Source organism: Gymnodraco acuticeps, unplaced genomic scaffold (genome assembly GCF_902827175.1).
Source record: "Gymnodraco acuticeps unplaced genomic scaffold, fGymAcu1.1, whole genome shotgun sequence".
In the NCBI taxonomy this organism is placed as follows: Eukaryota; Metazoa; Chordata; class Actinopteri; order Perciformes; family Bathydraconidae; genus Gymnodraco; species Gymnodraco acuticeps.
This window is the reverse complement of record NW_022990346.1, coordinates 226,739-244,502: the sequence shown is the minus strand read 5'-3', so window position 1 is coordinate 244,502 and position 17,764 is coordinate 226,739. Positions and strand designations below refer to the sequence as shown.

The 17,764-nt window shown below is 41.9% G+C and overlaps 1 protein-coding gene across 1 annotated transcript; it reads right to left on the bottom strand.

The window, feature by feature from the left end:
- Positions 1-2,130: 2,130 nt before the first annotated feature.
- Positions 2,131-17,465, bottom strand: slc4a8 (solute carrier family 4 member 8). The gene is given in 26 exon segments (XM_034223808.1): positions 2,131-2,675; positions 2,836-2,941; positions 3,183-3,286; positions 3,374-3,505; positions 3,602-3,775; positions 4,225-4,293; positions 4,401-4,652; positions 5,489-5,650; positions 5,749-5,862; positions 6,062-6,223; positions 6,548-6,653; positions 6,948-7,193; positions 7,289-7,422; positions 7,506-7,680; positions 8,249-8,349; positions 8,544-8,690; positions 8,813-8,900; positions 8,997-9,154; positions 9,595-9,683; positions 10,080-10,256; positions 15,601-15,637; positions 15,640-15,707; positions 15,710-15,758; positions 15,760-15,763; positions 16,741-16,877; positions 17,342-17,465. Coding segments are annotated over 26 exon segments (3,000 nt in total). The 5' UTR covers positions 17,345-17,465; the 3' UTR covers positions 2,131-2,669.
- Between the last annotated feature and the right edge of the window lie 299 nt (positions 17,466-17,764).

Here is a 17,764-nt window from a genome sequence, read left to right as displayed (position 1 = left end):
ACCCAATAGAAGATTTAGCTATGTATTACTGAACCTACATTGTATTTCTAAAATCTATCAAATAGTCAACCATATCATCACTGTTTAAGATGTAACACACTCATGGCACATTACATAAAAAGACACAGTAGATTTAAGGAATGATGACAGATAAACCTACCTAGTTTAATAAGAAGAACCTGGTTTGTTTTTAAAGTACAAGTTACTCTCTGTCATGAAGCCTATAGCTCAATGTACATGGCTGGAGTGTTGCTTGTGATGCAATTAAGAAAAAAGGGAGTAGAGAGGTTGTTGTTGTAATCATTGTGTGTGTGTGTGTGTTCTTCTATCTTTGTGAGGACCAAATGTCTTCTACCAATTTCTATTAACAGTGGATCCAATTTTGCAGCAGCTTACTGGTAGCCCATTTACATTCATATTTACAAGTAGTTGAATGACTTTTTGGCTATTGTTCTGTGAGTAGTTAACTACTGAAACTACAAACACATTTTGACCATAAAATGACAGGGAGGATTTTTTAAAATTCAATTCTAAGATTGCTTCCCTACCCTAACACTCAGTCTGCCCTTATCAATGTAAATGGGATGGACAAAATAATAGAAACACCTGTGAGTGTAATGCACCACAGACTGCAGCAGATGACCATACGTTTGATTTCATTATTTTCTGAAACAAAAACTGAATATTAGAGAATCATGAAGGTAGGATTTATTGCCGGACTGTTGAATATGACTGCATTAGTTGGACATTGCTGTACCTAAAATAACTGGATATATTCCTGCTTTTTATCTGTGCTAGGGTTCAGTTTATGGCTTTGGCTAGTTCTTGTATTAAATGAAAAATCCACCGTACAAGATCATTTATAACGATCTAATTTATTGACTTTGGGTAGTGAAGTTGATCTTTAAAGACAAACAGCAGCTGTGTCCCCACGAGTAAATAAAAACGGGCTGACATTTCTGGAGACAGCACAGTGACACTGACTAACTGGGGCTGTTTGAGATGTTACATCCGAATGAGATTGAAATAAATGCACGACTTTCAGGTGTGAATCAGCAAATGTCCTGTTATCTCAGTGAAACCACCATGGCTGCCAGCAGCTGCATGTGACTGTATCCTCCATTATTTACTGTCACTTTGGATGGAGCAGCTCCAGGACATGTCTCTAAGTTATCAGACATAAATGAATGAAAACAGGGCTATTCGATATTATGGAATTTTCACAGGTGATTTCTGCTGTAGGAGACAACGTCTTTAAAGGAGACCTATCATGCTATATTTGAATAATATATTGTAGGGCCATACCTATATAAGGTATATTTATACGTTTTTTTTTCAAAATACCAAACAGATCATGCATTTTAGCCATGCCTCATTTCGCTCTATTTTGCTCTCCTCCACCCCTGTCTTTGCATGCGCTGCAGCTGACCACGCCGAGTTACAGGCGTCATGTTACCATGCTGTTACCATGCTGTTACCATGTCACGGCAACCTCTCATTCCCCTGATTATTGGAGAGTTGGCCATATAGACGGAGCTCCTCATCACTGACGTCAGACTATTTTCAAATCTATATCAGATCTGTTAAAGCCCCGTTTTTAGAGATTTTGGGTATGGAGGAAAAGAGAGAGAGTTGTGTTTTCTGACACTTTGTGAGTTCGCTGACACACCGGGGACACATATTCATGTATACAAGATGTACAAACGAAAGGGAGCTGAGCCAGAAGGCAAAGCTCTCTGTCTACCGGGCCATTTTCGTTCCTACCCTCACCTATGGTCATGAAGGATGGGTCATGACCGAAAGAACGAGATCGCGGATACAAGCGGCCGAGATGGGTTTTCTCCGCAGGGTGGCTGGTGTCTCCCTTAGGGATAAGGTGAGAAGTTCGGTCATCAGGGAGGGACTCGGAGTTGAGCCGCTCCTCCTTCGCGTCGAAAGGAGCCAGTTGAGGTGGTTCGGGCACCTAGTTAGGATGCCACCTGGGCGCCTCCCTAGGGAGGTGTTCCAGGCACGTCCAGCTGGGAAGAGACCAAGGGGTAGACCTAGGACCAGGTGGAGGGATTATATCTCTTCGCTGGCCTGGGAGCGCCTTGGGATCCCCCAGTCAGAGCTGGTTGATGTCGCCAGGGAAAAGAAAGTTTGGGGCTCTCTGCTGGAACTGCTACCCCCGCGACCCGACCACGGATAAGCGGAAGAAGATGGATGGATGGATGGAAGATGTACAAAGGTGCATTTGGCATGATAGGTCCCCTTTAAGTTTCATCCCTTATACCATCCTTCAACCTCAGAACTAAGAGAGGAAGCTAACGGCGGAGTACAGACCAGACCTTATCATTAAAGGCTTTCTTCCCTGTGTGATTTAGTGAAGCTGGAAGTAGATGATGATGGATGAGAATTTGGTTTCCTTTAGTTAAGATGGTTAGAATGAGTTAAGCACTGGCTTTTTTTGGGAAGGTAAGATTGTGAGCATTATTATTCACCTCACAAAGATAGAAGTACATGTGTCTACCTTTCCTTGTTTGTGAGCTTGTGGACAGTATGTGTTGTGGGTAGCTGGTAGAAATCATTGAGACTTGTTTCAAAGCAGCCAAATTGCAGTGTCCTGAGGTCCAGAACTACATTCTGCCAGGACTTCGGACATCTTTTATTCGTCTATGAAGGTGATCCCGTCAATCCTGCAGAGTAAAAACAATGGCATTAGCATAGCACAGAGCACATTTGAACTGTTAGCAGTTGGAGCAACAGTTGCAAAGCACAGAAGAAGTGAGTAAACCACAATGTGCAGCAGGAATATTTCCAGATGACAGGGTGAGGAAAGAGAGGGTATGGCCTTGCCTTCTTAGCAGTCACAGGATGAGTGTCCTTTTGATTGGAGTTGAGGGATTTCCACACGGTGATTTTAGACATTTCATCAGATATATTAATATCAGAGGGGTCAGACCTGAGGAGCGGGGAGAGGAGAAGAAAAGGGAGTTTGTAGGGAGAGAGTCTGGGTTTAGGGAGAAGTCCCAGTGTGGTAGTTTTCACAGGGTGAGGGAAAGCAGAATGCAACACACCAAACAACCCAAGCATGCATGTAGATAGACAGGAAGGGGAAGCCGTTATCTTACCACTCTGAATCTCTCATATCCATCCTGTCCATTTGAGTGTGTGTGGGGTTGTGTATGTGTGTGTTTGCTCACCTGGGGTCATGTGCTTTTGGGGTCTGGACAGGATTCCTGCTCTCCATAGGAATCTGAACAGGAGCTGTATCATCCTTGTTCGGATTGAGCATTCTCTGTGATTCCTATAAGACAGATCCATCTCACATGTTCAGTCAATGTGCATGTTTATTTATTTCGCTCTCTGTATCTCAAGATCCCATTTAGTTTACCTCTTCTATCGTTTTGGTGGCATCATCAAGGTTTTTTTTCTTCCAGTCAGGCATAAGGTCATCCAGATAACTCAGCTCTCGATTGGAGAAACACCAGTCCAACATTTTGCGGATGAAAACTAGAGCTAGCACCTTCAGGCACAGAAGAAGAAAAACAATTTATTTGTATAGGATTAAATTGAGGGATTAGCAAAGAGAACTAAGGTATGTGGGCAGTGGTTAACTCACCATCATGGGGAAGACGATAGCGGCAGGTGAGTGCTTGATGACCCAGAGCAGAACCAGACAGGTGAGCTGGGTGAGAGTGAACAGGTGCACCTTCCTCAGGGGGACGTGCCGCAGGTAGATGAAGTCCGGCTGGTGCTTCGCCGGCATGCCAAACAACTTCAGACGGTCAAAGAACTGAGAAGTGAACGCAGGTGGTGGGGAAGTTAGAGAGGGTAAAGGAGAGAGATACATTAATGGGAGCAGAGCAGAGAGACAGATGGTGAATATGGCAAGACAATGAAAGTGATTATAAATGACAAATTTAGTTGGATTAGTTTGACAATTAACCGTCAGGCCTCATTGAATTGCGACAAAATTAATTAGGTGAGGAGAGGGCATCCAATGGACAGCAGCCACATTAATACAAAATGTGGGAAGGATATGCCAAAACATGAAACTGGGCCATTTGTTATTTAAAGTACATATTTGCATCTTGCACACAAGGGTTGGGATCCTATGGACAAATAGACAGTCCGATTAACACTATAACTAGGGGTGCCAAAGTCAAACCCAATTTTCCTCATCCTGTAAATCATTTATATTTTTTTCACATATTTATGTATATATGTCATATTCCACATTACCTGTATACCCTTTAGTGAAGAGACTCCCATATAAAGGAACACACCATACAGCACTGGCATAGGAATGTACTGCGGTGGAAAAAACAAAACATTCATCATTCAGCTTTGATGAGTAACATTATTTAAAAGCCATCCCAGCCACAGGGGGGCAGCATTGCACAGCCTCTCTGACTGACCTGTAGGGCTCCGGTCATGAACACAGAGCAGCCCATGAGCAGGAAGATTAGCAAGCCAGTCAGCCTCTGTTCTCTGATGCCCAGGAAGCGAGGCATCTCTCCGGGAGCCGAGCTCTCCGACTCCAGCTTTAGGCTGTTGACGTGAGAGATGGACAGCACTGTGGCTGCTACGAACCATGGCAATCCCATGATGGAGCAAACTGCCAGCATCACCCCCACCATCAGCAGGTCCAGGTGGTACCCACAGCCCTTCTGCATAACAAAGACAAGCAAATATAGGTACATGTATAACTAAGCTACTAAAGTTGGTGGTCCCCTACGTGTATTGGGGTTACACATGAGGTCCAAAACTAGTATAGAAAGCCACATGAATGTCTGGGAGCAATTAATTTTATATGCTACACAAATATGCTTAATTTACTGCAACGATATGTCGGGAAACCCCCTCAAGGCGGCACCATGCATAGCGCGCCGTAAAATGCTGCTTGTTATCTTAAGTTTCGTTGCCTTGCTCCGCTCCGGGGGGGGGGGGGGGGGGGGGGGTGCGTGGTGATGAAAAGCTGGTTCGAGGGGCCCCCAGAGTGAAAGTTTGCCTAGGGCCCCCACAGACTCTAGAATCGGCACTGCAGATGTGTCCAGGATCCGTTGAATTTTCGGAATATTGGGTTGCAGATTAGTATTTTCCAAAGGGGGGTTTGTTTAGCATGAACAACTTGAAATAACTAAAGGATACGTTAAAAAAGAAAGTAAACAGAAAGTGAGGTCAAAGAAAAATATTTCTGCTAAAAAGTTAACAATGATTGAGAGTCAGACCTCAACATTTCAGATGTGTGTATCTCACACTGCACTGTAACTGTAATTCATGTACCTTTGTTATTCATGTTTTATTATCTTTGCTTTTAAATGAGTGTTTTTAAATGCCATTTTATAGTATGTTTATAAATGCTCTCAATGTCTTTCATTTTTGTAAAGCACTTTGAATTGTCTTGTGTTGAAAGGTGCTATATAAATAAACTTGCCTTGCCTTACAGCTGAAAGCAACAGCGCAGAAATGCATGCTTATGGGGAAGCTTTTTTTCTCTTCCTACCAGCAGTTTGTGCTCTTTGCGGTTGATGATGACGGCAGTTATCTGTTGGTCCATGAAGATGAGGATGGTGCAGAGAAGAGCAGGGATGGATGCAGCCAGGACGGTCCACCATGGGTTGCGTCCTATTGGATTGATTAACCAACCTCGGTCGTCTCTGGTCGGCTGGAGGATCACATTAAAGAGCAGTGAGTCCATGATTCAACCATAGCAATGTTGTGTTTTATATCAAGGTCCACATTATGATAATAAAACATATATACCTTGAATTTGTTGGGCACCTTCAACTTCTGGGAGGGCACTCCAACCGCATAATCAAGCAGAACCATGATGGCAATGGTGAGGAAAACAGCAAAGTCGCTGATCATGGAACGCACCTGGGAACAGGAGACAACACCCAGAGAATGGTGGTTATTACTGTGGCATGATTTATTTTTGCAGGCCATCACCCACCCTGTTAGGAGGACTACATTTACTTTGTAGGTAGGGTTGAATAAAATGACCTAGAGTGCATTGTCAGGTATGTAAATGTCTGGTGACAACTTTGATTAGAGAGTAATCATATTGGTTAATTACCTTGGTGGGGAAATAACGACTTGTCTTAAAGTCTTTGAGGAACGCAGACATTAAGAAGGTCGAGAAGAACAAGATGGTTGACCAAAAGAGAACATCTGGGGTGTAGGGGCCATGGGGGCCACATGACGTCCCGACAAATTGGCCATTCAGACTGATACACTCCTGTCAAGATTCACAAAGGGTTAACACAAATTCAGATTACTTAAGAAAAATGATCAAAATACAAAGCACAAAAAACACAATACAGTAGAATCAACACAAGCCTTTTGTCCACATCAGTGGACAGTTAATCAGTTGAATGTCCTTGTCAGTGTTTGCAGTGTCCTTAAGAGAGGTCAGCTGCTGCAGGGAAGGTGAGGGGGTTAGTTGAATGTTAACAAAGGCACAAGCGTTGGAGCGAAAGCAGTGTTTGCCATCACGTGGAAGTGACACTGAGATCAGGCCCTTATGTTAATGTATGTGTGTGTTTCCACATAGTCACGGTACCTTGACAGTAAGGTTGGTCCAGGATAGGTCTGAGGCTGTGACGTTCCTCTCACTCCACAGATCTAAGGTTTTATTAGTGGGGTTGTCAGGCTCTGCACACCTACAGCTACAGAGAGAGAGAGACAGCACAACACACGAGGAATCTGAGTGTTTTTCTTACAGAAAATGATGGGCTTGTTTGCTTTTCTCGCTTTAATGAGGCCAGACATAAAGGGAATTGTCGGCTTATAGAGGACAACAGCAAAATGTGACAAAGAGACGACAAGGGCGAAACCACAACTCATAGAGATGCTTGCAATGAGAAAATGACAGCTAGATATTATTAAGGAACAATAAAAAAAGACATTTAACAATGAAACATCTACCAGGTGAGCTGGTTTATGAACATTTTGTAACTTACTACGCAAGAGTTAGTTTGTCCAGATTGCTTTCTGCATTAAAGGGGTAAACCTCTCCCAGGTGGATGAGCTTCTCCAAGGCCTCGTAGATGAAGATGAGGCAGATGAGGGCGGCAAAGGCCTCTTCTGTGAACCGAGTGATGTAGCACACCAGAGAGCTGGCATCAGTGGCAACCAACAGCAAACAAAGCAGAGCCGTCCACAGGCCGATGCAAGTCCTCAGCGACAGATAGGAAAGGTCGTAGTCCCTGATGTGAAGAAAAGAGAGGATGAAAGGGAATGCATAATCGTTGAGATCAGGACAGCACCTGTGATAATGAAAATGTCAGGTTGTAATACATACTTGCAGAACTTGAAGAGGATTTTCTCAAAAACCAGCACAGGACCTGTGCTGCCCAGAATGGTGAGAGGCTGACCAGCAAACACAGAGTAGGCTACTCCAGTCATAGACGCACCAAGTAAGGACTCTATGGCACTCTACAAAACAAAGCAGAACAACAAAGTGTATTTCCCATATTCTGAATCTAATCACATTGCAGTGAGTGTGTTTGTGCTCTTACGATGCGTCCCTCTGTCGCCTCCCCCAACAGACCTCCGAAGGTGATGACAGGAGACATGCAGGCACAGTAGAGGAAGAGGAAGGAGGCCACACACTGCAGGCTCATACCGTCCTTAAAGTCACTCAGGTAGAATGGAGCTTTCCTCTTGATGTCAAGTATCAGACCTCCAAACAACCTGATCACGGCACAACAACAAAACAATAGAGGGGCTCCAATTTCACATCTGGTGCAGAGGTACCAAAACCACCAATGGGTGTGGTCGGGTGCTCTGAGGCAACTGTAACTAAGGTACCTTGTAAACAAAGGAAAACCTGCATATTTTTTGGTTTGTTCAGCATTTTCAAAAAATAGAGGAAGGAAAAAACAAAACATCACTTCATCAAGGTGAAAAGTTAAACTACTGGGGATACGCAATGAACTGTTTGTGTTTTAGGTTATCACACTTGTCATTTGCTTGCCCCACCTCAGTTTCTAATAAATCCACATTTAGTTTTGGCGGCCACAGAAACTGACAGACATGGTGGGGAGTGATAACTCAGCAGGCTTTCACACATCACTCAGAAAACATAACAGGTGCTAAATCAATGTTATCCCCAGGCTGTTTTTAAAACATCATAACCTCATTTTCTTTCCATCTTTCTTTTGGAGTTTGGCTTTTGTATTTCAAATGTATACAGTAAGGGCAATTAGCACCATTACTGAAGCAACAATCCTGTGTGATTAACCTGCAAATGACAGCTTACCTTCCAGTTCTCTGCAGCTCTGGCCCGTGGTGTTCAGCGTGAAGTTCTTCTTCTACCTGGCTGGATGTGCCGTTAGGGACTCCTGCCATCTTTCTCTTCTCCTGCAGACATCCAATAACAGACATAATCCAATAAGACAAATAAAAAATAGCTTGACGCTTGATGCATAAGTATACACCCACTCTTGCACCAAATCAAACGTGTAGCTTGAACCTGAGGAGTATTTGTATATATTTCTTTATTTAAGAAGGGACAATGCAGAGAAGTAAGTCGTGTTGAGAACATAGTTGTGTACCTGAGAGGGGACACTCTTTGGGGGCTCGATGCGGATGGAGGGGTCCCACTCTCCTGGTGGTAGGACCGTCACCTGGTCCAAAAATTCATCTATCCCGGCCAGCAGGTCACTTCTGTCCTTTGCCTTGTAGGCTACATCATGGAAGATCTGGTTCCAGAAAAAAAGTAAAGGACAGAGTAAATTTAACTGCCTGCCATCGCAACACAGATGTTAGGATTGTATTCGCTATGTGAGAGTTTCTGGAGTTGTAATTTAATGAGCGTTCTTACTTCATCTGTCATGATGGTCGCCATGGAGCGTCCAATTTCATGGTATTGCTGAGCCTTTCCATCCGGGCCCAGCAGAATAAAGAGGAACCTGACATTTAAAAGCAGATGATTTAAAGTATGGAAATCATCCTGGGTTATTGACTTCACAAATGATATGACTAAACTGTTGTATATGTGGCTCTACCTGGTAGGAATGGGGACCTCGGTGAGCCCGGTGAGCAGCACAGCAGGGGAGAGGCGGACAAAGGCCACAATGGGCCTCTCCAGGAAGTCCAGTTCTCCCACCAGTACATTAGATGCCTCTGCACCCTCTGGGATCTTCTTCATGAAGTGCATGTCCACCTGGTGAGACAAGGCAGAAGTTGATATCGGTACACTGATATCACTGTATACTATAACCAAATCCAGTGCTCACAGAAATGTCTTCAATCAATGTCTCTAAAAGTGTTATATCAAATTCCCCCACCATAGGAGCAGCCTAATGCCAGAAAATCTAGCTGAAAATTCAGTGGGTGTGATGCACTTTGAACATATTTAGTTATCTTGTGGTTTCATATGGGGCAACATGTGATCTAATTGTTGACAGCACATCAAACACAGCAGGGTGCTGGAGTACAGTCTGACTGCTGATGTTGCCTGATTTTGAGATGTTCTCCTTTTTATTGTGATTTTTTTAGCGTAATTTAGCAAAATAAATATTCATTTTTGGTCTTCACAGGCTTCCATCCATATCCATAAACAGTGTGCAAACTGTACACGTGTAAGAGTGTCTGCATGTTAACCTTGCTGAGGTCCACATGGCTGTCATGCCCGCCCCCGTTTTTGGCAATGTCGGTAGCTGATGGAGGCTGGGGAGATGTGGCTGACCCTGCTAGATAGTGAGGGTGTGAGATTGTAGCAAATAAGAGTTAGTACACATATCTTTTGGTCTCCAGAGTGCAGAGTGAAGTAAACTAAGTGCAATAATTGTTTACAGCCAATATAGCCCATTTCCTCAGGAACAGGTTATAGCTGTCTGTCCCTTGAAGTATTATGTATCTCTGTTAAAAATTAAAATAATCCAGCTTTTCTATTCGTCTCAATGTCACTGTTTTATTACCTACTTTTTCTCCATATATTATTCTGATAGAAAATTCTATTTCTTAGTCTTTCCAATTGATGAAATCTCATATTTCTAAGATATTGCCCTGATTATTTAGCCATATTCATATACATAATGAATGAATGAAACATGTGTTTGCAAGGTGGTGTACGGTGTGAAAGCCACCTGTCAGGAGGGGCTCTGACTGTTTGCGGGTTCCCTCAGCGATAGAGCGCACCATGGGCATCAGGTTCTTCTTCTTATCACTCTGGTGGTGGTGTCTCTTCAGCAGAGCCTCACGCACCTTCACTCTCACACTTTCGTCCATTTCATTGGACGTCTCCTGGTGGTCCAGAACCATGTCTGCAACATGCGGACAAAAATACAAACACATGCTCACATTAATGAACGAAAATGTCACCAAAGTTAGTACGTATTTTTTTGTTGCCGGAGAGCCTTTGTTGGAGATGACAGTGTTTAAAAGGGAAGACAGAGGAGATGACATGCGTACATGGTTCCAAACCGGATTCAAACCTGGTTCCTCCGCACAGGGACTGAGCCCCAATACATGGGCTGCCAGCTCTACCAGGTGAGTTATACGTCAGCCCGAAAATAAGACTTTATTCAATGAAAAGCATCAGACAGCTTTTATTTGTATGTGATTGTGCTATTTCGACCAGAATCTTGAATCCATTTATTATCAATGAGAAAAAGCCCTAGTTAAAAAAAAAACCTTATGCCCTGATCAATCTTTCTTAAACTATGTATTTCTGTAGTTAAAATTGTATAATTTGTCAATGTGTTAAGGCACACTGAAGCAGAAAGTGAAAGTTGGCAGTGGTCAATATGTGGCCAGCTTTCAGGCCATGTGGGACTGCAGAGAATAATCTCCATCTCTTTAGCTCTCTCCTCCTTCCTTTTTGTTCATACTGACTTGCTGAGTCCGCACTGAATATTTCCTTCCTCCCTTCCTTCCCTCCTCAACAGTCAATCAAAGTGTCTGCCGACACACACAAACACACATTGCAGTGCTTGCATTAATTCTGTGCACACTTCAAGGCCAGCGCTAATGTGTGTCAGGCTTTGAGCCAGGCCTATATTGAGCCATGTTAATAAGACAGTGACAAGGGAACTGCCTGAAAGCTAAATCAAAACCCACAAATGTAAAATGGTTAATCTAACGTAGCCTCCACTCACACATCTTAGATTGATATGGATCGTGTTCCGTCTGATTTAAGACCACAGCAACAGCTCTGCCTCCTCCAGTGTATCACTTGACTGGTGACCATACATTACTCATATGACAATGAGATCCATTCAGTCATGTGTCGTGTTGAAAAAACTGGTCTTTGGATTACAAAATGCGTTCAATGCAACTTCAGGCATTTTCTATAACATTCCCTTGGTCTCAGATTGCCACACTTGAAAATCAAATCATGTTGAGAATTATGGACTTTTTGGTCACCACTCTTTTTCCATCTTGGCGGCTGTTTGAAGGCCAGGTGCTGCTGGCAGGAGTCATATGGAGAAGAGAGGGAAGTGAGAGGAGCAACGGAGAGCTGCAGAAGAGGGAAGACTGAAGGGAACAAGGCTGTCCACGCTGCAAAGCTGTCATAATGTGACCGTGAGGAAGACTGATGGAGGGCCTTGAAACCGTGTGATCTTTTGTGCGCTTGTGTTAGTGTGGCGAATGGACAGGGAAGTGGATCATAATTTACAAACCATTCTTTGCATTTGTACAATTCTGTTTAATGTTTACATTTAAACTGTTATGGCAGCGGGGTGTGGTTAGGGCGCCGGCTGCTGGTGTGAAGGGAGTGGCTCGGCCGGAGGGCCAGACAGCTGATCGGAATCAGGTAATCAGTGACGGAATAAAAGCATGTCGTAACCTGGTTCTGGTCTGTTTTGCAGTAGGCGGGATCCTGGAAGGTCGCCAAAGGACCTGTGAAGGTTCCCACACGGGCAACGTTTGAGACCTACTTTGTTTTGGAGTTAATAAACGCCTGTGATCAACCAACCTGCTCTTTCCGTCCCTATTTGAACCCTGTGTGAGCGGAGAGGATCACACTGTGTTCAAATGTGTGAGCGTCTGTGTTAATGTTCAACCCAGTCTCATGGCATTTCGTGTTCACCAACACGATTTTTAATCTATTGATTCGTGTTCACCAACACGATTTTTTTTCGTGTTGCACAGCACGATTTTAAAAGCAATGTATTTCTACTGGTAATGTGTTTCGTGCCTGCAGCACGTCTTTTTGTCGGGTCGTGGAAGACCGGAAGCTGTGTGGTTCATAAAAACATGTTCTTACTCATATCAAGCCACAATTATTGCTTTTATTTTAAATTGTATAATTTCGGACTTTTGTTGCCGTCTGTGAGGAAAAGAAATGGGGCTGGTATTTTTTAAATCTTTTTTCCTTCTAATTTGTTATTCTTTTTCAAAATAACACACTGTTATTTACTCACCAATAACACACAATTATCCTTGCTTGTTATAATTTCATAATCTCTGGCTTTTTGGCGTCCGTCAGGAACTGAATTTCAAAATAAAAATAACCGGAACAGACGTAGGCCTCTAGGAGTTTAGGATGGCCGAAGACACTACACTACCCATAATCCCCAGCTATCGTTTAGGACTACCAGTCCCCGTGATTAATCTTCAAGCTCTGGATTGGGATGTTGGAGTGGCAGTGCGCCAAGGTTACGCCGAGCGTCAAACGAAACCACGCCAAGACTATCCAAAACTGGATCGAACGCCCCCCCCCAGAACTACACATGCTGGCTATTGTGTTTCGCAAAATGTTCTATGGGACGTCTCTACTGAACGTTTTCGTTTTCCCACAATTAGAAGTTGCCAGTATTAAACACATTGGTGTTATCAAATGTAAAACATATAATATAATAAATGGGTGAAAATCGCTTGTGTCCATAATGCGCAGCATTAATATATACCCACATGACAGCCTCATTGTTACTTTGTAATTCTACTCCACTACAGTTCAGAGGTTAACCTGGTATTTTTACTCCACTATACTTATTTGAGTTACTTTGCAAGATTCTGATTAATGATGTGAAATATAAACAACCCTTAAATCAGACTTTAATTACACCTGAGTAAAATTCAGGGAAGGTGATTGTCAAGTGCCAACAATCAGGAGAGATATTTGATAGTTGGTGCTTGAGAAGACTAACATTTATCTGCAATTGACATGAATGGAAACGAATAATAAAGTATATTCATTACTCGTTATTTTCTACTAATAGTTCATTAAAGACTGTATATTATGGCTATTTTGGCACATCCCTTTCAAGATTTCAAGATTTTCAACAGGGTTATTGACATATCATATACATGTATACAACTACGGTGTATGCAATGAATGAAAGTCTTGGGTCACAGGTTTCCTCAACAGCGCATTACAAGACATCTATCAAGTGTGTACTCCCCACCATTAAACTGTCATATTCTGCACATTTCTTATACTATCTACATACATAAGAGTATAATTAATGTGTATAATATCAGTTAAAATAAGTGCTTCAACATAGTTAACATTGCAGGAAAGCAATATATTAGACGTTAAGTAGACTACTTTGTCAGGCTTATCTGTAGATAGATACCCCCAAAGTTTGTTTTATTGTAGAGATCACTTATAATATCTTCTTGATTTTTTATATTCTATATTTTTCTATCACAGACCTTCTACTTTCCCCCTATGAAAGTATGTACTCTTAATATTTTTTTAATCAAATATAACACATAAAAACAATAATTCAATAACGTGCTTTAACCACTAGGCGGTGCACACAAGGTACACACAGCCATAATAACTTTGTATTATTAGTGTAGGACACTTGTGTTTTCGTACAACATCTGAAGATGTGTAGTTTTATTCATGCTTTCACGTAATTTTACAGCATATTGCTATACTATTTCAGACTCAGTATTTACATTCTTATATTCAAAGAAAATCAGTAATATCTTTAAAAACGACAAGTCCTTTTATATCAGCTGTGCACCGTTATGGTGTAAATATAAACCTATCTATGAATTAGATCAAATGTAAAGTCAGCCGAATTAGTGTTGATACTGCAAGGAGACGTATTGTGTGAAGAGAAATTGAAGATGTTGTTTAATTGTTGATATATTTATGATCCACGTCAAGTATTCAGTTTCGGCGGCATTTCTTCCAGTTTTTCCAAAGGTCTTCTCATCAGGGCTCTATAAATAAAGAACTATGGCAGATCTGTAATATGTAATGCAGCCGAACCGTGTATTACAATGCCGTTATGTGATGACTTTCAAAGAGAAAAGCAAGAACACTCGGAAATTAAGTATTATTTTAAAATGTTTTCCCGGATTTCATATCATATAAACACCAATCCCAGCATGCATTGCGGCTAAAACATCCAATCAGCGAGCTTAAACCATAGCTGAGGATCTTGGGTAATCGCTCGAAATGCCTACGTCTGTTTCCGGTTATTTTATTTTGAAATTCAGTTCCTGACGGACGCCAAAAAAGCCCGAGATTATGGAATTAAACCAATAAATAAAAGCAAGGATAATTGTGTGGTTATTGGTGAGTAAATAACAGGTGTGTTATTTTGAAAAGAAGAATAACAAATTAGAAGGAAAAAAGATTTAAAAAATACAGATTTCAGTATCCTGAGGCTCTGAGCCCCATTTATTTTCCTCACAGACGGCAACAAAAGTCCGAAATTATACGATTTAAAATAAAAGCAATAATTGTGGCTTGATATTGAGTAAGAACATGTTTTTATGAACCACACAGCTTCCGGTCTTCCACGACCCGACCGGAGAAAAAGACGTGCTGCAGGCACGAAACACATTACCAGTAGAAATACATTGCTTTTAAAATCGTGTTGGTGAACACGAATCAATAGATTAAATAAATCGTGTTGGTGAACACGAAATGCCGTGAGACTGGGTTGTAATGTTTGCATTTGTCTATAAATCATCTATACAACTTTCAGATTGTCAGAACGATTGACTTACAATGCCGGTACTTAACCAATTGTATGCTTTCATGCAAATGATTTGTGCATAGTTATATGCAAATGAGCCTTGAACTCTGGCAGCTTTATCTAATTGTAGATTTGTTTATGCAAATCAGGTTCAACACAAGTTCAGCTGCATTATATCAGGAAACCAGAGTGACCATAACAGTTTGCTCAGCTTAGTATCTAGGGACTTGACTTTATGTATGGACACCGGCCAATGATATTTATGTTTACATCTCAAGATAGAAATTAAAACTCTTATATGGACTGATAATTTTGTTTGTCTAATTGTGTTTTCTTCTCATCCAGGAGGATGACAATGCTCCCTGCGGGCCTGAAAATGTGTGTGTGTGTCTCCTCTCTTAGGAGGGATAAATGGATTTGTAGGAGTTATCCAGCGGGCATCCCGACTCAGAAATAGAGCCTGGTTTGTATCAATGACCAGTTATATTCACTCAAGGGCATGAATTGACTTTTAGAGAGCATATAACTAAGAGACAGGAGAACAACTTTGAATCATGAAACCCATTTGAATAAGCGACACCAGGTCACTTGAGTCAACAAACAGAAAAATGATTTCTTATAATATCCGAAGAATTGTCAGACACAGCTTCCTTTATCTCTCGGAATAGACAGCAGTCTAACCCTAACCATGTTAATAAGTGTCAGTCGGAAAAATTCTCACCTGCAATCTCTTCGATGCTGTCAGCGTGCATGTCAAAGCAAACACAGTGCCATTGATGAGGCAGCTGCGCAGCTCAAACAGGCTGTGCAGGGAGAGAGTAGCAACATAGGCTTGCTCCACCTCTCCCCTCCATCCTCCACATCTTCCTCAAACTTCAAGCCACCTGCGAGGTAAAGACAGGCGAGACGTTTGCAAGTGGGAGTAAATGTGAAGTGTTTTCACCTTTGTCTTTCATTTAAATTGTATCTTTCAAATATCTTACAATGTAATGCTTTTAAATCTAGGACAGCTCAAGAGTGTTGGGGAAATACTTTCCTAGGCCCATAAACTTTGACCCCAGTTTATCAGTTTGTACTGACCTCACTGAGCACAGGCCTGCAACCATGGGCTGCTGTGCTCTCAGTGTCTCCCTGTTCCTGCCTGCTGGCGTCAGCTGATAGAGGTGTCATAGTGCTTTGCCTGTTTTATCTTGGTATGCACAATGTTGATTATTCTCTCAGAACTAGCTAAATACATGGGTCCTGGGGTAGAGATCTTCAGAATTGGTTTGGCAACCGCTGTGACAACCTCGTGGCACAGCACATGTCTTGTGAATTCTACGGCCAATATTTATTTAATCAGCAAGGTTGTTTATCTTTTTTTGATCGTTTATATTAGGACATGTTAAAGGCTAGTGAAGATATCACGATTTGAATTTTTTTTAAAAAAGGGAAAAAAATGAACACATTACTAAGAAATTCAAAAAAAAAAGAATAACCCCAATATCTAAGATGTATCACAAATCCCTCTGATTTGCTATTTCTACATGATTATGTATTTGAAAATTGTTACCCCTACACTTGGCCTTTAGTTTTACATCTTTTACCCTGACTACATCCTTTCGTCACAGGAAAGATGTTTTAATGTACCGTAAATATCAACCCCAGAATATTAGGGACAGGTTTGACATTATTGACTTGATTAGCATGAATGTTTTGTATCCCCTCTTCTCTTTTGCCTCGAGCTAACTGACTTAAATCCACTAAGCTTTACATTTACTACCACTTGTACAAGCCTCTCTTGGTCACAGTACAGCTGCTGGGCTGTCAGAAATGTTATTGCTAAGCTTTTTTGCCAACAGCTCCAAGAGGAGACCCTGACCTGGCTGTTTCCTTCCACTCAGCATCCTTGCCGTCCTTCACACAGATTTCATCCAGCTCAGTGAAGAGCTCGTGGGCCACATGTTCAGCATCCTCCTCTGTGCCCAGAATGAACTGGACCCGGCTGGGACGGCGTGTCTGAGGAAGGGAAGAGGATTTGAGGATGGAAACAAATGGTTAACTGAGGTTCTCAAAAACACTTTCACAAACACAAACAACACTGTTTACATTGTCATAGTGTGTCACCTAAATGACCACTGGGTCTATAGAATCACACACTAGTCTACCCAAGCACATGCACACACACATGCAACTTGCTGACTAGTTCCTGCTCTTTGGTTTCTAATTAGTGGGCTTGTCCATTTTAGCCAGAGGCTGTGTGTGCAAATGGGTGAAGTCCCCACAGTATTGACAGGCGTTGTATAGCAACAGTTACCTTCTCTCTGGGAGGTGGAAGTATGCACACACTGAACCATGACAAAAAGTCTATTTTTGTTTCTCTCTATGTTTAATGATGATTGAATGAGTCAAAACATTACTGCATTTGAAAGGGAAATTAGTTGCCTTAGAAGAGGTTATATACAGTAGCCTATGTGTATTACCATGACTGGCGGAGGCCGTCTCACTTTCCTCACTCTGATTTTGTTGCGGGTTACTTTCCTGCCCTTTATCTCTCTTGCGGTGGCGGGAGCCGTGGGTCTTGTGGTGGCGGGTGGCTCTGTCTGGGCATCCCGAACCCCACACAACAGAGCCCTGTGACCTGACAAAGAGGCAAGGGAAGAGATCTGACTTGTATCACTGTGTAATACTTTTATACACATTCATGATGTCATCATTTATTGTAAAATAATAATTTGCAAATAAAAATTATGTTCAATAGATAATTGTAAAAAAACATGAAACATCATTGTAGTGATGTTTATGAACATAAAGATCCTGAAGGGTTCAGTAACAAAGATATTATAGAAAAAAAACACAGTCTTTTAATTTGACTTCTCAGCAACAATAAAACCCTGGTACAAACA